This window comes from Xenopus tropicalis, chromosome 9, assembly GCF_000004195.4.
Source record: "Xenopus tropicalis strain Nigerian chromosome 9, UCB_Xtro_10.0, whole genome shotgun sequence".
NCBI classification, from domain to species: Eukaryota; Metazoa; Chordata; class Amphibia; order Anura; family Pipidae; genus Xenopus; species Xenopus tropicalis.
The window spans coordinates 84578401-84599742 of NC_030685.2; the positions used below are offsets into that span (position 1 = coordinate 84578401).

The 21342-nt window shown below is 45.3% G+C and overlaps 1 protein-coding gene across 2 annotated transcripts in view; it reads right to left on the reverse strand.

Annotated features, from left to right (window-relative positions):
• mgat5 (alpha-1,6-mannosylglycoprotein 6-beta-N-acetylglucosaminyltransferase) overlaps positions 1-21342 on the reverse strand; it is a 91515-nt gene that overhangs the window by 18468 nt on the left and 51705 nt on the right. For both annotated transcript variants that reach the window (XM_031892516.1, NM_001126984.1), the window contains 6 exon segments: positions 16552-16623; positions 15844-16005; positions 14675-14844; positions 11962-12096; positions 9671-9804; positions 6196-6329 (listed from right to left, as the gene is read on the reverse strand). In XM_031892516.1, the coding sequence (XP_031748376.1) occupies positions 6196-6329; positions 9671-9804; positions 11962-12096; positions 14675-14844; positions 15844-16005; positions 16552-16623 (807 nt within the window).

Sequence of the window (21342 nt, forward strand, 5' to 3'; positions counted from 1 at the left end):
ACCCAATAGGGTTGTTCTGCCCCAATAAGGGGTAATTATATCTTAGTTGGGATCAAGTACAGGTACTGTTTTATTATTACAGAGAAAAGGGAATCATTTAACCATTAAATAAACCCAATAGAGCTATATTCTTCTCTACAAATATTGTGTTTCAAAACCCAGACTCAATAAATGAAATAAATAACGAAGACCAATTGCAAAGTTGCTAGGAACAGGTCATTTTATAAGATGCTAACCCCTTTAACCAATCAGACTCACAACAGATCTAAGTAACTAATAGTATTTGCACTCACACACTGGCTTGTTGATTCTCAACAATAAATGACACCCACAAACCCCCCCCTCCATTGTAATATTCTACAGCCACTGGCTGCCCGAGGATGTTGGGAGCTGCAGTTCCCCATGGCTGGAAAGCAATCAGTCTGGCCTCCCAGCTGCCCGAGCCTGCCAGGTTATTACGGCCGGTAGGGAAGCAGAGAATAGCACCGGCGAGGGAATGAGAATATTGCCCATTACAGGCTCAGGGTGAGACACAAGAAGCTTCCCATTAGCAGCGCCGGGGGTGAGCGGGGATCATTACCGGGATCATTACTGGGTTCCCAGGGTAGGGTGACATTGCACAGACACTTACACAGAACAATCTGCCGGCCAGCAGACAAAAGCACTGACAGTTAGTGGAACAGCAGCACAATAGGAAAGTGACCTTCCCAGGCTGGGGGGCTTCTTGCTGGATAGAAAGAAAATAACTTTTTGCTTCCTGCTAAGCCACAGAAAGCAGATCTGTAATATCTGTGCCATTTAGCCGCACAGGGCAATCTCGCCGGCTGCAGGGGGCCCTGCCTGATCCACAGCCACCAAACCCGAGTAAAGGGAGTGAATGGAAGCCTGCCAAGTGCATGCTGGGATGGTTGTAATGAACAGGTATAGGACCTGTTATCCAGAACTGCATATACCTCTAGTCTAATGACATCATGGAAAAATGGCATATTCCCTTACTCTAATGACATCACAGTCCTACTGTAAATGCCCCAGTCTAATGACATCACAGTCCTACTGCCAATGCCCCAGTCTAATGACATCACAGTCCTACTGCCAATGCCCCAGTCTAATGACATCACAGTCCTACTGCCAATGCCCCAGTCTAATGACATCACAGTCCTACTGCCAATGCCCCAGTCTAATGACATCACAGTCCTACTGCCAATGCCCCAGTCTAATGACATCACAGTCCTACTGCCAATGTCCCAGTCTAATGACATCACAGTCCTACTGCCAATGCCCCAGTCTAATGACATCACAGTCCTACTGCCAATGCCCCAGTCTAATGACATCACAGTCCTACTGCCAATGCCCCAGTCTAATGACATCACAGTCCTACTGCCAATGCCCCAGTCTAATGAAATCACAGTCCTACTGCCAATGCCCCAGTCTAACGACATCACAGTCCTACTGCCAATGCCCCAGTCTAACGACATCACAGTGTAACTGCCAATGCCCCAGTCTAATGGCATCACAGTCCTACTGTAAATGTCCCAGTCTAATGACATCACAGTCCTACTGTAAATGCCCCAGTCTAATGACATCACAGTCCTACTGTAAATGCCCCAGTCTAATGACATCACGGTCCTACTGTAAATGTCCCAGTCTAATGACATCACAGTCCTACTGTAAATGTCCCAGTCTAATGACATCACAGTCCTACTGTAAATGCCCCAATCTAATGACATCATAGATAAATGGCAAATGCCCCAGTCTAATGACATCATCATGGGAAATGCTTCTAACCCTTGAAAGACAAACTGTTGTAAATTTACAGTCATATGGAAACCGGTTCCAGTCTTAAAGAGATACTGACACCAGAAATGAAACCATTTTTTACATCTATTATAACATTGCCTTTGCATGCTATTTATACTGTTGCCTTAAAAGTATTTGATGGTAGTGTTTCGGCACAACTTTCCCCAATGAGCCCATACGGAGTGTAACCCTATCAGGCGCGCCCGTGTCACTCTAACAACTACACATACGACAATTAGTTCCTGACAATGTAACGTTTCTTTACAGGCACTGGGAAATGAATGCGCCACGGCCCCGGCCCAAGTGGCACCCCTCTCAGCACCCAACAATAGGGTATAGGGTGTTCCGCTGAGAGATAGAATCTATAAAGAGACAATGGCGCTACATGTAACCAGAGAGGAAACATCTCGTTCTTGTGAAGCCGAGAGTCGTCCTCTGCCGCCGAGAACAATGTGGGGGGATAATGGAGCGGCGACGCTGCTGAACTTGTTCCCTAGAAGTGGGTCACAGGCAGCGCGGGTAGAACGGTGTTAGGGACAAATATGTACCTGGCGATGATACAATTCTGAAAGTAAATCTCCCCAGACACACAATAGAGAGTCAGGTTCCATATCAGAGTATCTATTGTCCGTAATGTGGTATTTCCGGATAATTAGAATGCTACGGATAAACAATGCAATAGCAAGGCGTATGCAGTAAGAATAATAAAAGGACAATCTAACTGCCACCCGTTTTGGGAACAGCAGTTTCAGGCCTGTGGCACAGATAAAACATTTAGGGTGAAGACACACGGAGCTACTAGTAGCAGCTACGTCTTGTGGCTACTGAGACAATGCTGATCATTTACTGATAATTGTCCCTACATGTGTTTAGCAGAGGCAATTAGTATTGTCAGTATTGTCTATGGCAGGGGATTTTCTGGCGTTTAGTAGCTGTGACAAGTAGCTGCTACTAAGTAGCTCAGTGTGTCTTCACCCTTAGGGCACATGGGGAGATTAGTCGCCCACAACAAATCTCCCTGTTCGCGGGCTACTAATCTCCCCGATATGACATCCCACCGGTGAAAATGTAAACTGCTGGTGGGATGTCATATCGGGGAGATTAGTCGCCCGCAACAAGGGAGATTTGTCGCGGGCGACTAATCACCCTTGTGTGCCAGAGCCCTAAGGGTGAAGACACACTGAGCTACTTAGTAGCAGCTACTGTCACGGCTACTAAACGCCAGAAAATCCTCTGCCATAGACAACAGAGACAATTATCAGTAAATGATCAGCATTGTCTATTGCTGTAGCTGTGACAAGTAGCTGCTACTAGTAGCTCACCCTTAGGGTGAAGACACACGTGGTGATTAGTAGACTTTTAAAAAAAGTCACGGCGATTAATTCACACAGCGAAACCACAGCACGATTAATCGCAGTGACTTTTATAATAACCATTTGCAGGAAAGTCACTGCGACCAACTTTTTAAAAAGTGGCGCCGATTAACCACCCCATGTGTGTCTTCTTCTATAGACTGGAGTCATTCCGTATAGCAACTGGAGGTGATTTGGGGTATCCGTGCTACAGGGCTCATTTACTAAGCAAGGGGCCACGTGCAAAGTGGGTTCTAGTTTTGCACATTGCCCTGTGGGTTGCACCCTACTATGGCACAGCTCTTTGCATTAAATACAGTGTGTGTGTCTGGCAGTGGCAGTGTTGGGCAGCAGGTACAACGTATGGATCCCCTGGAATGACCCCTTGGGTGCCACTCAAGCATGCTGGCTACAGAGCCCCAAGATGCAAATAAGCCCTGTATTTAATTCTTGGGCAGCCATTTAGCTAGGGATGCACCGAATCCACTATTTTCGGATTGGGCCTAACCCCCAAATCCTTTGTAAAAGATTCAGTCTAATACCGAACTGAATCATAATTTGCTAATACAAATTAGTGTCCAGAAGGGTTAAAAGAGAAAAATGTTCAGCTTCCGTGTTTATATGACAAAAAGGATTCGGTTAGGCCAGGAGTGTGGATTCAGTCAAATCTGAATCTGGTTGAAAAAGGCTGAATCCTGGATTCCGTGCATCCCTACTCTTAGCCAGCAGCACTCTGCCCCTGGCACCACATATAATGGGCACAGTCACTGCCCAGCTGTAAGCGCTCTTTGCACCAGCACTAGTTTTGCCTCCTGTCGCTCTTGCACTAATCCAATTATTGGGCAATAATAAATAACACCGGCAGTGTTTTCAGTAAACGAAAAAATGCAGCAGCCAAAATGCCCCAAAGCATTACAGGTGCCATAAGCAGTAAGCATTAGGTTCTCTGTAAAGGATTATTTCCGGCTCTATACTGAGTGTAAGGACAATGGCGCTACACTAATAGAGTAGGCTGTGGTACCCACTTATTGTACAGCGCTGCGGAATATGTTGGCGCTTTATAAATAAATGTTAATGTAATGTTGTATCCTTGAATCTCAAATGCTTAAGTGTCACCTGTGCCAAATAGTTTCAGGGCGACGGCATGTGCGGGGGGGGGGGGAAGGAAAGTGACAGGGACTGACAGATCTGTACAAAGAATAACAGTTGATGCTGATACGAGGCAGGAATGCTGCTGGGACAGAAAATGGCAAATATAGTATCATTGTGACCTGTCAGAGAAACCCAATACTTTGTTTATTCTGTGTTGGTTTAAAAACCCCACACCTTCCTTCTCCCATTCCGAACCGCATTCCTGGGGACCCCCTATATGTTCTTTGCGCAGTGGGGTTGGTGGGCAGGTCCGGACTGGGATGCAAAATATTCCCTTGCATTTTAGGTACATAAAGGCCCAAACAGTCCCCCCACCACTACATAGTGACTGTCTATGGCAGGGATACCCAAACTATTTTACCCGAAAGCCACATTCAAATGTAAAACAAATTGGGTAGCAACACAAGTGGAAAAAAAGTTCCTAGGATGCCAAGAATGGGCTGTTTGGTAGCCCCTATATGGACTGGCAGCCTACAGGAGGTTCTGTTTGTCAGTACCCATGGTCTTTATACCTCCAAACGTGTCTCCAAGCCAGGAATTCAAAAATAAGCACCAGGTTTAAGGCCACTGGGAGCAACATCCAAGGGGTTGGGGAGCAACATGTTACTCCTGAGTCACTTGTTGGGGATCACTGGTCTATGGCACCTTACAGAAGCCCCCTGGCATTTGCCAGAACCCACAGATTGCCAGTCCGGGCCTGTTGGTGGGTGTCCTGCTGCTTTGGGGTCTCTTCTCTGCAGTTGGAGCCAGGTCTGAGTTGGGTTCAGCCATGCTTCCCTCTGGAGACTGCATATAGGGCACCTAAAGTGGTATGAGGCAGCACCCACCAACCCAGCTCCACGACTCTGCTTTTTAGAATTTTGTAGAGAGAACAGGGAAGTTTAGGGTTTGGTGGAGGGGAAAGTGAGGCCTCCGGAGGCAGTCAAGCTATTAAAAAGGGTTTTGTTCCCCTTTAAAAAAGAACTATACCCCCAGTACAATGTAGGACTCTATAAAAATATATTACATAAACCAACTCAAACCCTGCTTCAACTAAATAAACCATTTTCATAAAAATATACTTTTTTAGTAGTATGTGCTATTGGGTAATCCTAAATAGAAAGAATTAAGCCCCCCCCCCTGGGATCATAGGAGTCACAGTGCACACAAACAAGCCAAGGCACACATACATGCTAGGCCCCATCAGCCAATGAATGGACAGAGTTCTGCCTTTTGCTCCCACACTACTTCCTGTTACGGTTAGAGCTGCATCACTTCCTGTCAGCTGATCTCTGAGGGGGCACACAGCCCATCACTAAATGACGGCTCAAGGGAAAGGATGTAAAAGGGCAATATTTACTGATATATATATTCCAGTTTGGTGAGATTCTTTAATAGGCCATGTAACATAATATAAAGTTAAGTTAAGGATTCCCCTGCTTTATAGGAGAGTTAATAACAAACCATGCAAGGGATTATGGGAAATGAAGTCTTGGCTGGAAGAGAGATGCCTACTGATATTGTATTAATGGTGGCTGTAGTCAGGGGCAGCAGTGCAGGCAGAAACTATAAAATAAAGCTGAAATCATCAGGAAAGTATAACGAGTAGATATTGGGATGTGCTTAGAATGACATTTTTTTCATTATTTGGTTTTTACCCCCCCCAATGAGAACCCAGCAGCCCTTGCTGTAAAGCCCACAGCGGCACACTGTACCAGACAGGTTTGGGCAGAAAGATTGATCGATGAGGCCCAGGGAGCAGACAGCTTTCATCAGCTAATTACAAATTAAGAAGCCGTAAAGATTAAAGAAACCACAAAAAGTCCCTTTGGCCAATGAATGTGATGACGAGGCGCTTTCCTTCTCTTTCATTGATCGGCATCTCCGCTGTCACCGAGGAGTCACCATCCCTTACCTTCCAGAAGTTATCCACCTTGCCGTAGACCAGTGATTGGTTCTGCCGCTTGATGTCATTCATGTGTCTGATGTCACTGGCGTTCAGGTGCTGCTCCACCACGAAGCCCAGGAAGCTGTTGTCTGGGGTATGAGCTGGAGCAACATGAAACAAGGGGTCTTTAATAGGTAATACAGCCCCCAAATACTATTAGTTACAAATATACAGAGAAGGAATGTTCTGGGCACACAATAAGCTGTACCCCCATACTGTACTGTCTAAGGGAAACACTATGGCACCTCCTACCCATATGTATAAATACAAATATACAGAGAAGGAATGTTCTGGGCACACAATAAGCTGTACCCCCATACTGTACTGTCTAAGGGAAACACTATGGCACCTCCTACCCATATGTATAAATACAAATATACAGAGAAGGAATGTTCTGGGCACACAATAAGCTGTACCCCCATACTGTACTGTCTAAGGGAAACACTATGGCACCCCCTACCCATATGTATAAATACAAATATACAGAGAAGGAATGTTCTGGGCACACAATAAGCTGTACCCCCATACTGTACTGTCTAAGGGAAACACTATGGCACCTCCTACCCATATGTATAAATACAAATATACAGAGAAGGAATGTTCTGGGCACACAATAAGCTGTACCCCCATACTGTACTGTCTAAGGGAAACACTATGGCACCTCCTACCCATATGTATAAATACAAATATACAGAGAAGGAATGTTCTGGGCACACAATAAGCTGTACCCCCATACTGTACTGGCTAAGGGAAACACTATGGCACCCCCTACCCATATGTATAAATACAAATATACAGAGAAGGAATGTTCTGGGCACACAATAAGCTGTACCCCCATACTGTACTGTCTAAGGGAAACACTATGGCACCCCCTACCCATATGTATAAATACAAATATACAGAGAAGGAATGTTCTATATTTGATGAATGCTACAGACAAACTACGTATTTGCAGAATAATAAGAAAATAAGAAAAGATAATAAGAAAAATATTAATCCCCAGTGGGCAAATACTGTCGCTCCTGTTTATGAATGGGATTCCCAACGGACCCCTTTCCCAGACAGAGCGGATCCGTGACTGCAGAGCATAGCAACGAAGCAACGACTGTGTTATTTGCATTTGGAGACAAATGTTTAGTGGCTTTGGGTCCTTTCTGAGCACTTGGGAAAGGCAAAGGTACGCGGTGTGAAAAAAAAAATTGATTTTATTTATGGAGACATTTATATGCCCCCATCCGAGGGGAAATAATGTAAGATGTCACTTTGTATTAATGTAGTCAGTCAGCATTGCGGGCATCTCTGTGTCACCTTGGCATATCAGTATGAAGGGTGTGTATGCCCTGGCACAGTGCTGCCCAATATGTTGCTGCTTGTTATATACATCATAATTATAGTAATAGGCATTCTCTATTACCAGCTCCCAGGCACAATGCTTCTCATTCATGGGTTTATAGCACTTGCCCCACCCACAAAATAATTGTCATAAAAAAAAAATCAGGGGTGCCCTAGGACAGGCTGGGGGTCATAAAACGTCATGGAGGGCCACATGTGGCCCCACAGGCCTCCAGATGGGAAGCTTTGCCCTTTTTCATTCCATTTGTTTCTGCATCTCTAAGAGGTTGCTAGGCCATGTCCAGTGCTGAATTGTTGTAAGTGCTTAGTAACATAACAGAGAGACTATGGGCAAAGATAAAAAAAAGGGGTGGGGCCAGAGAGACAGACAATGAAAGCTGGAAAATATATGTTGCCCATTTATCTTTCTTTATCAACAAGATAAAACCCTACTCCACCTACCTTTTACTCTACCTATGGCAGGCTGGGGGCCATAAAATGTTATGGAGGGCCACGTGTGGCCCCACAGGCCTCCAGATGAGAAGCTTTGCCATTTTTCATTCCATTTGTTACTGCCTCTCTGTTTCAATAACAGACTAAGTATCTGGTTTGCTAGGCCATGCTCAGTGCTGAATTCTTGTAAGTGCTTAGTAACATAACAGAGGGACTATGGGCACCCCCCTGGGTGCCCTGGCCGCATCCCCTGCAAGGGCCCCCACCGCGCCTCCCTAACCCCCCACAGAGGCCCCTGCCCGACTTCCTCCCCTAATTGTGTGTAAGTGACGAGTCAGGGTAGGGACACTGTCAGCCGGGGGGGCACCGTCGGGGGCCGGGTCCGGGCTGCTGGGGCCCACCGGGTTTTTTCCAGGGTCCCCCGACAGCCCAGTCCGACCATGAAAAAAAGGGTGGGACCAGCCAGACTGAGACAATGACAGCTGGAAAACATATGTTGCCCATTTATCTCTCTTTATCAACAAGATAAAACCCTACTCCACCTACCTTTTTACTCTACCCAATCAGGTTCCGTTTATTCTATGGTCCATGCCGATCACTTGAAACAATGTAGCAGAAGTCAGCCTTGCAGGCTTCCTGACAGGTTTGCTAATCAGCTACTTCTGCTACATTGTGTCAGCAGTCAGAACCACAAGGGCAGAGAACAGAAAGAAACAAAAAGATGCTGCCAATTCCATGTACACGCAATTTGATTTTTGGGTTTATATCCCCTTTAAGGCCAGGCTTTGGCACTGCTCTTTAGCGAGGGACGTAGGTAAATGAAGACAGAGCACATTTTCAAAGAGGAGAAAAAACCTGACTGGGAACAATGCGATCAATAAAACAATTTGTATTTGCTCAGCCCGCTGCCGGTTTGACAGGCCAATAGGAGACTAATAAACTGCAATGGCCGCCCAATATGTGGCAAATAGAGGGCAAATGCTTCGTCGCAGAATGACGGCATACACTGAGGACTTATGGGAATAGACAATAGTCTCAGGGACACTCTCATTGGGCAGGAAGTGCATCTCAAGGACAACTGAGCTCATTTATTAAAGTCAGACATGGTGCAAAGTGCAAATAACTGGGGCAAATTGTGATGTTTTCTGCCTACAGTGCACTCTGTCCAACCTTCACAGCAACTTCACAAATCTTTATTTACCACAGGCACACAGGGACACTTAGGGGCTCTGTGCGACGCTGGGAGCCATTTTGGATTATGGGACTATTTGGGTCAGAGTAGCTGAAAACCAGCACTTACTCTTTAATTTAATTTAATAACCTAGTGAGAATATGTTTTGTCACCCAGTTAAAGGGGAACTAAACCTCCCTTCTAGTTCTAACTATTAGGTGTCAACTAGCAGGGTCGGACTGGGCCGCCAGGGCACCGGGAAAAAACCAGGTGGGCCCCAGTGACCCAGACCCGATCCCCATAGGGTGCTCCCCCCTGAGCCACCAGTCTCCCTCCCCTGATGCACAGGGGGCCCCTGCGGGGGGTGTGAAGGCCACTGGGCAGGGCAGGGGCCCCTAAGGCACCAGCCCCGGTAGGCCCTGCACCCCCCCATTCCAACCCTGTCTGCAAGTAAACAATAAAAGTAGAGAAATGTAGTTCACTTACGGAACATGGTGTAGAACTGCTGAGGGTTAAGGTTCCATTTGCCCCATGGAGTTTTGTGGCCTTTCGACTGCGCATAGTGGGCGTGGTTAAACTCGGGCTCGGTTCCAAAGGAATCCAGAACGCGCAGCATGCACCTGAAAGAGATGGAGGGGGGGGCGGTTGTTTCAATTTTTTGAAATTTCATTTATATGTAAATGCAGATATTGCCTTAAGGAGGCATCACAGCAGCCAAATGGGTTTAGAAAACAATACATGCATTGAGTATGGCTTATACATCATGGAGTAACAAAGGGTGTTCTATGAGTGATTCACTGGGTGGGGAGTCAGTTATCAGTTTCCTGATAATCTGCCCAATGGATCACTACAGGCTGCGGATACGGTTACCTGGTCAAAGCAATAACTGCTGCTCCGACACGATTAGATATACAAGAGGTTCTTACTCCCCAACCCATATATATTCCTATAGGCGGCTGATACGGCACTGAAGCAAGTGGCAGTTAAGAGGTACTCTTACTAGTATTAAGGGGGCCATACGCACCCCAATCCACTCGTTTGGTGAGGTCGCCAAACGAGCAGATATTCTCCCAAGGACTGCATCAATGAGCCAATGCGGTCTCTGATCCAACTCAAATCTGCCCGTGTAAGGGCACCTTTACACATGTACATCTGCCCGTGTAAGGGCACCTTTACACATGCACACCTGCCCGTGTAAGGGCACCTTTACACATGTACATCTGCCCGTGTAAGGGCACCTTTACACATGCACATCTGCCCGTGTAAGGGCACCTTTACACATGCACACCTGCCCGTGTAAGGGCACCTTTACACATGCACATCTGCCCGTGTATGGGCACCTTTACACATGCACATCTGCCCGTGTAAGGGCACCTTTACACATGCACATCTGCCCGTGTAAGGGCACCTTTACACATGCACAGCCAATAGCTAACAGACTATACATCAGTACAACATGGGGGAGAAGTTCTGCTGGGAGAGGGCTAAGGCTGACGCCACAAGGGGCTGATTCTCTGGCTGTGGGAATAACACCTGCCGAGAATCAGCCCCCTCGCCGGCACCAGCTTCCTACTTTGTCTGCGAGAGAGACTGATATATTTATTGGAGAGAAGCGGAATAGAAAAAGTAATAAAAAGTAACAATAACAATAAAACTGGAGCCTCACAGAGCAATAGGTTCATGACTGCCGGGGTCAGTGACCCAGAAAAGGAAGGCCTATAATTCAAAAACTATAAAAAAAAAATAAAGACCAACTGAACAGCTGCATAGAATAGGCCATTCTATAACATACGTTACAAAAACCTCAAAGGTGACCCACTGCTTTAAAGCATGTTATAGAATGGTGCATTCTTAGCACATTTTTAATTTATAGTTTTTAAAATTGTTAAAATTATTTTCCTTCTTCTGACTCTTCCCTGCTTTCAAATGGGGGTCAGTGACCCCGGCAGCCAAACAACTATTGCTCTAAGAGCTACAGTTTTATGGTTTTGTTAGTTACTTTTTATTACTTAGCTTTCTATTTAGGCCCTCCTCTACTCATATTCCTCTCTCAAATTCAAATATATATGGCTCACCCCTGACCACCACTGTTGTGGTACCTAACACAGGCCGATGTGACTGGGTTGAAACTAGCCGGCTGATTGGGCAACACTGTCCTGTGATAGGTCAGTTTCAATGAAATCATTGGAAGTTATACTTTCCCTTTAATGAACGGAAACCTACAATAACTGCTCCAACAGTCACTTTGCAATAAAACCCAGAACTTCCTCGTTGTTTATTCTCAGAAAGGGAAGTAAAATGAAAACTTTTCTTTGTTAAAACCACAAGATGTAGAATGTTTCCGACCTATCTTGCTGCTCTGGGCGGCCTCCCGTATAGGGGGGAGACCCATCACCTAACCGCACCCTTTCTTGAAATTCTACTCATTCTCTTTACAGGAACCTCGAGGCTTTGCACACACACGGATGTTTGTCTGTTTATTGTGTGTTTATGGTGCTGAGTGAATACATATTTATTGTCATTAGTTTGGGTGCTCGCAATGCGTGGGGGCTATAGTACCAATGTCTGTGTTGCACCCAGCCCATTTCAGTTGAAACCAGTTCCTGATATATTCTATGTTAGTTCCACATTAACATTCAAAACTTTACAGCAACATTTTCTGAACTACAACACTCAGCCCCGTGCGTCTGTCCCTGCTCCCAATGATACGGAATGGTTTTTATAATATCCGATTGCAGCTCCCGAAAGAGAAATATGTATTAAATTTATTAACTCACTGGTAATGAACCCAGGAGGGGCCAAGAGTCTTTTTGAACTGCGAGAGTCCCACGATATCAATGTAAATAAGTTCCACCACTTTGTCTCCTTGTGTAGGGCAACCGGACCTATTTCCGACCACTTTCTTCATTATCCTAAGAAGGGGAAAAAAAACTGTCAGTTAGAGAAATGTATGTAAGAACTGCTGTGTAAAAGGGCAAGTAAAACCCATGCTAAAGATGTACTATTTCACTTAACAAAGATAGATAGAAGCCATAAAGCAGGGCAGGACTGCTGCTTACAATGGGGGGATCAGATAGGATCTGTGCCACTGTGATAAAATGCTCTGTTATACAGATAGCTAGAATCTCAGCCATAAAGCAGGGCAGGACTGCTGCTTACAATGGGGGGATCAGATAGGATCTGTGCCACTGTGACAGAATGCTCTGTTATACAGATAGCTAGAATCTCAGCCATAAAGCAGGGCAGGACTGCTGCTTACAATGGGGGGGGGGGATCAGATAGGATCTGTGCCACTGTGACAGAATGCTCTGTTATACAGATAGCTAGAATCTCAGCCATAAAGCAGGGCAGCACTGCTGCTTACAATGGGGGGATCATATAGGATCTGTGCCACTGTGACAGAATGCTCTGTTATACAGATAGCTAGGATCTCAGCCATAAAGCAGGGCAGGACTGCTGCTTACAATGGGGGGATCAGATAGGATCTGTGCCACTGTGACAGAATGCTCTGTTATACAGATAGCTAGAATCTCAGCCATAAAGCAGGGCAGGACTGCTGCTTACAATGGGGGGATCAGATAGGATCTGTGCCACTGTGACAGAATGCTCTGTTATACAGATAGCTAGAATCTCAGCCATAAAGCAGGGCAGGACTGCTGCTTACAATGGGGGGATCAGATAGGATCTGTGCCACTGTGACAGAATGCTCTGTTATACAGATAGCTAGAATCTCAGCCATAAAGCAGGGCACAATGTACTGCATGCAAAGTTTTCAAATTGTATCCAAGACCACTTTACCAAACCCTCAAGGCTTCTGGAGCACAATAACCCGTTAAAGACCTCTACGCTAAAGAATAAATGGCATTTAGTGATCCCCCAACTGAGCGGAGAAACCAGTTCTGTGCCAATCAATGCAAATCATTCTTGTTTGAGCTCTTTTAAAATACGAGCCAAAGTCTACTGTTTCCAAAAATCCATCTGACAGTTCAGTCCCTTCATTACAGATTAATAGAGCCCAGCACAGCATTTAGTAGGAGACGTACAGTATAAATTTGTAGCCAATCACTTAGCCTCTAACACTGGACAAGTAATGGATAAGTACAAGTACTCACCTAATGGGAAATGGAGGCCCTAGCATACATATCAAATCACTTAAACTTGCCACTGTCACACACTTAATATCATCTTAGGAGTATATATAAAATGGGGAATTATCCCATAGCGCGGCCAATGGAGTTTTGAACTCAACCGGGAAGTTTTGGTGGTCAGTAAAAAAGCTCCTGTACCCACGGTAAAGTGCACATAACGCTCTGTATATGGCAGGCACTGGCGTTTGGATAATCAAAGCATTTCCTGATGTCCCATGGGGAGATTTAGTTGCCCGCTACTATAGTCGACTATTCTCTCCAAAATGCGTTTCCACCAGCGATTCGTATTGTTGCCAGTGGAAAGGCATTTTGGAGAGATTAGTCGCCTAGTTTGATACGATTTTTGGAGAGTGTGTGGGCTCCAAATTAACGTCCCGATAATTTTCGTACCACGGTTATTGGTTGTTTAGACAATTGGACAGGTTCAAAAATTTGGGTTGGATAAAGGTAAAATCTGCGCATATATTGCAGTTAAGGAAATACAGGGTTATGACTGATAGCTCTTTGTACAAGTTGCTCTTATGGGCAATTGCTCTTATGGAGTCAGGAAGGAATATTTTCCCCCTCTGCGGCAAATTAGAGAGGCTGGGGTTTTCGCCTTCCCCTGGATCAGCTTAGCAGTTAGGCAGGTTATATATAGGCATTAAAGTTGAACTTGATGGACTTTTGTCTTTTTTTCAACCTAACTTACTATGTTACTATCTGACGATACCCTTGGGGGACCTACAATGCATTTCCAGGAAGTCATTTTCATCCAATTAGGACTTAATTAAACGTACGACTGATATCCGTATGTTCATCAGAAGATGTGTATGGCCACCTTAAATCTCTCCATGGGACATCAGCCTAAGATGTGACAGGTGAATAAAAGGAATACTTTAACCTGTATTGGTACGGGGCGGTCCTTGGGGGTATCCCTACTGTGACTATCAAGAGAGGAGGGGGTCCCTAGTTTGCCTTTTGGTTGCCAGGGTTTTTCATCAGAAGTTACTGCAGTGCAATACTGCCCTTTCCCACACTCTTCCTACCTACAATTGCTGTTCTGCGGGACCTTACAATATGGGGTGCAGGGGGATATTTGTCCTTCTCTGGAAACCATCAATGAAACTGTAACCCTGGGGTACCCTTTACAACGAGCCCAGAGGATTTAAAACTTGTTTATGCAGTTAAAATTCAGTGCTTTCCCCAATGCCGGGAAATCAAATATAACTGAAGTGACATTGGGAAAATCTGAAATTCTAATTTTTTTTTTAATTTATTTTTTTTACAAAATGACGCTTTGAGAAAACAGCCCCGCAGTGTCCCTTCTCTGCGGCTGGAGAGATGAAAGTAATCTCCTTACTCTTTCAGCTCGGCTATTGAAGCAGAAATCCTCACATCATGGCCCAGTAAGTAAAGCGATGTAATTAAGTCACTCCACTGCACTAATTCTCCGAGAGGGCCACCGCTAAACGCATTTTCGGCAATCTTGAATCCGGATTCCTTTGTCAGCAGCCCGAGATGGATGAGGATCTGAGGGGAGGAAAATGGGAAAGTCACATGGATGGATTTGTAATGGGGGCCAGGTCATATCAGTACTTGCAACTGATGTATCTGACATTATATACATATATATCTATAATTATTACACTTCAGCCAGAAGTGGGCCCTATCCCATACACCTGCTATTGACCAGGTACACAGACCAGGGGGTTCCATTTTGCCCTGAACGTGGCCAGGCTATAATCTGCCTCTCTTTATGGTCTGTTCCTCATAGCAGCGGTAATCAACGGCCCACATGCAATCCAACCATGTCTACTGAACTGGTTAACAAATTACCATCCCACCAGTCTTAGGGGCCCCAAACAGGTACTGTATTCTATTGTTATATTCAAGGGATACTGTCATGATATTTATGGGGTACTTTTTATTTCTAAATTACACTGTTTCCATAGAAAATAATTCACTTTACCATTTAAATGTTATTCTTGAACCAACAAATGTATTTGTAGCTGTAATATTGGTGTGTAGGTGCCATCTCAGTGCATTGTGCCTGAGTCTGAGCTTTCAGCCAGCGCTACACATTAGAACTGCTTTCAGCTAACCTATTGTTTCTCCTACTCCCATGTAACTGAAGGAGTCCCAAGCCGGACTTGGATTTCTTACTATTGAGTGCTATTCTGATACCTACTGGGAGCTGCTATCTTGCTCCCTTCCCATTGTTCTGCTGATCGGCTGCTGGGGATGAGGGGAGGGGGACATCCCTCCAACTTGCAGCGCAGCAGTAAAGTGTGAGTGAAGTTTATCAGAGCACAGGTCACGTGGCTGTGGCACCCTGGGAAATGAAGAATATGGCTAGCCCCATGGGAAAAACAGATTACAATGCAGGATTCTGCTGGAGAAGCTCTATTAACTGATGGGTTTTGAAAAAAAAATAAAAAAAAATCATGTTTTTTCCCATGACAGTATCCCTTTAGGACAATGACATCAGACATAACAACGCAACTGATTCGGTGACATCAGCTAACTCACCTTTTTCCTCTTCCGTTTCTCCAGATTCTGCTTATCTGCCAGCGACTTGATGGCTTCTATCCAAGTGTCATCCATCCTTCTGATTCGCAGGGTCATCCACCGAAACTCCTCGTGCTTCGCCATGACTTTGTAAAGATCGTCGAAGTCGGTGCGGATTTCAGCCTGAAAGCAAGGAATAAAAGCAATCAGCCTGGGGATTCCTTGTTACCGGAACGACAAAGACATGAAGAGAATGTTCCATCTTGGAGCCCCAATATTTACCAACAACCCATCAGCTGTTAATAAACTACAACTTCTAGCATGCCCTGTAACCCCTGTGTAGGTATGCCCCATACTGTTTCACCATAAAAAGTAGTTGTGACGAACCACAGACCTAACGATGACCATACACGCGCCGCTATTATCTTCATATGAAAATTACAGCGTGTATGGTGGGAAATGAGGCGCCCGATAACGGTAAATCCTTGGATATCGGTCGTCTCATTGATCGGGCTGGTCTAAAAATTTTGACTGGGCGCCTTTGAAGGTTTATACTGAATTGTCAAATAGGGTAAACGACCTTTCCCATGACCAATGGTCGTGCAAAAAGATCATAATTGTAGCATGTATGGCCACCTTTAGCCTTTACTGGTCCCCCCAAAACACACCCAAGTCTTATGACAGGCACAGAGAGTGGGCAAAAAAATTAAGTTATAGAAACCATGTTACCAGGTTCTTTCTGTCGGCTTCGTCGTTGGGGTTCACAGCTCGCCACGGGAGTCGGGGGCACCAGTTTTCAACCTGGAAAACAAAAGAATTATTAGTCAGGTCGGCACAATGCTAGGCACACAGTCAATAATCGGGTGAAAGAGCCAAATTAAGCAAGTTGAGAGCCAAATTAAGCAAGTTGCTTTTTTGGCCCCCAGATCTATGATATATATATTGGGCCTATGTAAACCCACTGGTAAAAGGGCATGGATATAGGATAAAGCCCTGGTACCGTTTGGGGAGGCCATGATTTTAGTCCCACAGACAAGTAAGCCAATTTGGTAGCCAACAGCAGCCCTGTGTTGGCTCATGTTAGATCTCTCCCATATATACAGAGTATTCTGGCATTGTACTTATCTGTATACCCATTAAGCCATCACATCCCCCATACAAGAATCAAGGTACTTTGCAGCTTGGCATGCTGGTGCGGTTGGGAAATGGGGTAAATGGGGTATATTTTTCTCTTAACTAACATAAATATTACTAATTTCCCTATTTTGGACAGCGCTAAACAAACCAGAAAAGTCAGGTTCTGTTACAAAAATATAATTATAATATATTATATAATAAATAATATTGTGCGGATTCTGTCACTTGGTGGAGAATGCAGTGGACACAGGGTATATTTTTCTGGGGTACACAGGGTATATTTTTCTCTTAACTAACAAAAATGTTACTAATTTCCCTATTTTGGATCCTATTTCTAACACTGTAATGCCCCGGGCCAAGGAAAGTAATATGGGCAGGGTGAGCCTATGAGGCAAGTTGTGGCCCATGTGGGCGGGAAGGATAAGGGGGGAAAGAATAGCACTAAAGAAACCAGAATAGACAAGTTCTGTTACAAAAATATAATTATATTATATAATAAATAATATTGTGCGGATTGTGTCACTTGGTGGAGAATGCAGTGGAAATTAACAACAGAGAAAAACCTCTGCTAGAATCCTTGGAAAATGGCAATGCTGCAAAGGCTTCATTCATCACTGAAGGCTAGGGTTGCCATTCAGCCGGTATTCGACTGGCCTAGTTGGCATCTCGCCAGTGCCGGTATTACAAATTTACCGGCAATACGCCTGCCAGTAAATCTATAAGGCAGGAAACCCTACTTATAAATCCCTCCCTCCCTTGAGTCTTTTTGTGCCAGATGAACCCCATTTGAATAGAAACTGGGTCTGGCTGCCCCTTTCCCCACCTCACACGCCCATTCCCCCACCAAACCTGCCTATTTCTCCACCCTGTGACATCATTGCCACCCCCAAGTGACATCACAGACCGCCCCCTAAACCCAAAGACCAGTATTTAAAAAAAATAAATAAAGGCAACCCTGCTAAAAGCATCCCTCTCTGCACTTCTGTCTATAGACCCCCCCCAGCCCTCTCTGCACTTCTGTCTATAGACCCCCCCCAGCCCTCTCTGCACTTCTGTCTATAGACCCCCCCAAGCCCTCTCTGCACTTCTGTCTATAGACCCCCCCAGCCCTCTCTGCACTTCTGTCTATAGACCCCCCCCAGCCCTCTCTGCACTTCTGTCTATAGCCCCCCCCCAGCCCTCTCTGCACTTCTGTCTATAGACCCCCCCCCCAGCCCTCTCTGCACTTCTGTCTATAGACCCCCCCAAGCCCTCTCTGCACTTCTGTCTATAGACCCCCCCCAGCCCTCTCTGCACTTCTGTCTATAGACCCCCCCCAGCCCTCTCTGCACTTCTGTCTATAGACCCCCCCCAGCCCTCTCTGCACTTCTGTCTATAGCCCCCCCAGCCCTCTCTGCACTTCTGTCTATAGACCCCCCCAGCCCTCTCTGCACTTCTGTCTATAGACCCCCCCCCCAGCCCTCTCTGCACTTCTGTCTATAGACCCCCCCCCAGCCCTCTCTGCACTTCTGTCTATAGACCCCCCCTTTAGACCAACTACAATAACCAGCAGGGAATGGCAGGGAACGCAGGAAAGGGAGACCAAAGTGCTGTGCTTACACTTAGGCTACTGCAGTGAATTAATAAAAAATAAAAAAGAGCATTAAGAGCATTAAATATATATATAAATATATTTTTATCCTTAAATAAAAAGAGTAACGGAGCCGAGCATGGGAAACAACTATTTTGCCGTTCCAGTTACAAGGCAGAATTCCCCTGGCTCCGTGTGTGAGAGGCTGGACCCATTCCAGAACCAGACGGCCTGGCTCCCGGCCCACACGCTGGAAATGTCCAAAAAGTAAACACTGAGCCTGAAGAAAAACACATTCAAGCTGCTGCTGTTTCCTCGGCCTCTCCGTACAGATCATATTAAAGCCTTTGCTGCCCCCTCCCTCCGTCACATTCAAATCAAGTGAAAATTTTGTGGCTGCATTTCCCTCAGTAAATAGCATGGTAATGCGCCATATTGTGTGCGCTGAACTGCGACACTAGCCCGGTGCTCAACTCCAATATATATATTTACATACAGGTATGGGATCGGTTATCTGGAAGCCCATTATTATCCAGAAAGTTCTGAATTACAGGAAGGCTATTGTAGATGATCCCAAGATATAATTAATCCTTAATTGAAAAAATACTGTCATGGGAAAACATGTTTTTTTTTTAAACCCATCAGTTAATAGAGCTTCTCCAGCAGAATCCTGCATTGTAATCTGTTTTTCCCATGGGGCTAGCCATATTCTTCATTTCCCAGGGTGCCACAGCCATGTGACCTGTGCTCTGATAAACATAGTCTCACTTTACTGCTGCGCTGCAAGTTGGAGTGATATCCCCCCCCTCACCCCCAGCAGCCGATCAGCAGAACAATGGGAAGGGAGCAAGATAGCAGCTCAAAATAGGTATCAGAATAGCACTCAATAGTAAGAAATCCAAGTCCGGCTTGGGACTCCTCCAGTTACATGGGAGTAGGAGAAACAATAGGTTAGCTGAAAGCAGTTCTAATGTGTCGCGCTGGCTGAAAGCTCAGACTCAGGCACACTTTACTGCTGATCTGCAAGTTGGAGTGATATCCCCCCCTCAGCCCTAGCAGCCAATCAGCAGAACAATGGGAAGGGAGCAAGATAGCAGCTCCCAGTAGGTATCAGAATAGCACTCAATAGTAAGAAATCCAAGTCCGGCTTGGGACTCCTCCAGTTACATGGGAGTAGGAGAAACAATAGGTTAGCTGAAAGCAGTTCTAATGTGTAGCGCTGGCTGAAAGCTCAGACTCAGGCACACTTTACTGCTGTGCTGCAAGTTGGAGTGATATCCCCCCCTCAGCCCTAGCAGCCAATCAGCAGAACAATGGGAAGGGAGCAAGATAGCAGCTCCCAGTAGGTATCAGAATAGCACTCAATAGTAAGAAATCCAAGTCCGGCTTGGGACTCCTCCAGTTACATGGGAGTAGGAGAAACAATAGGTTAGCTGAAAGCAGTTCTAATGTGTAGCGCCGGCTGAAAGCTCAGACTCAGGCACACTTTACTGCTGTGCTGCAAGTTGGAACAATGGGAAGGGAGCAAGATAGCAGCTCCCAGTAGGTGTCTGAATAGCACTATATATAATATATAGATATTAGCGTGAAAGCCAGGCAGGGGGGCAGGCACTGACTGACTATATAAATATATGAAATGTTCTGCCCATAATAGAATCAATACACCTGATTTCTATGGGGCAAAAACATCCAATTAGCAAAACTTTATAACGATATAATTTGCAGCAATTACGCGGCAAGGCAAATGGGAAAGGAAGGCCCTGCTGCCCTGACTAATTGCTCCATTCTCCAGTTATCGGATTTATCAGCCCCCCAGACTCTACAGTCGTATCGCCGTCTCCGCCGCCAGCGTTTCATTTCACGCTTCCATTCACAAACACAGAGGAGCGCAACCTCTGCAGCCGAGCGTTAATCGAAGGAATCCAAGCTCCTCAACTAAAGGTTTCGCAGTGGATTGTTTTACCTGAGTTTGAAAAGTCAGAATCCTTTGAATGAAGTTACATTTTCTTTAGGAGGCAAAATTGTATATTTTTGGTTTTATTTCCCCTTTAATGAACAGAGGGCCCAATGCCTAGGGAGTAATCACTACAGGGAAATGAATATAAACCCACAGGAGGAAGGGATTTACAGATTAGTTATATATTTACCAGGCAACCTTCACCCATTGCCTGAATATCCGTAATGATCGCACCGAGCGCTGGGAAAGTGCAGGGATCTCTTTATTTTCTCTATTTCTGATCAAATGCTTTCTCCGTCTTTTCAGCGTCACTAATAAATTTATTGACCGTGTCATTACGAATTAATTTCACTCCTAGAGTATCATAATAAATCACTGTAATTAATTTTTAATCACTTGAATTCTATATTGTTTATGCTACAATTAATTTCCTGTATTGTATGAAATCGCGTGGAACAAGGATTCTTATTATTTTGAATGTATTATTTTAATGGCAAAGGGGGGAGATTGACAGAGTTTTGCCTGTCTGCACAATTTCCAGCTCCGCAGGCAAGTAGCCCCTCTACTGACCCCAGTGGCACAGATCCTATCTGATCCCCCCCCATTGTAAGCAGCAGTCCTGCCCTGCTTTATGGCTGAGATTCTAGCTATCTGTATAACAGAGCATTCTGTCACAGTGGCACAGATCCTATCTGATCCCCCCCATTGTAAGCAGCAGTCCTGCCCTGCTTTATGGCTGAGATTCTAGCTATCTGTATAACAGAGCATTCTGTCACAGTGGCACAGATCCTATCTGATCCCCCCATTGTAAGCAGCAGTCCTGCCCTGCTTTATGGCTGAGATTCTAGCTATCTGT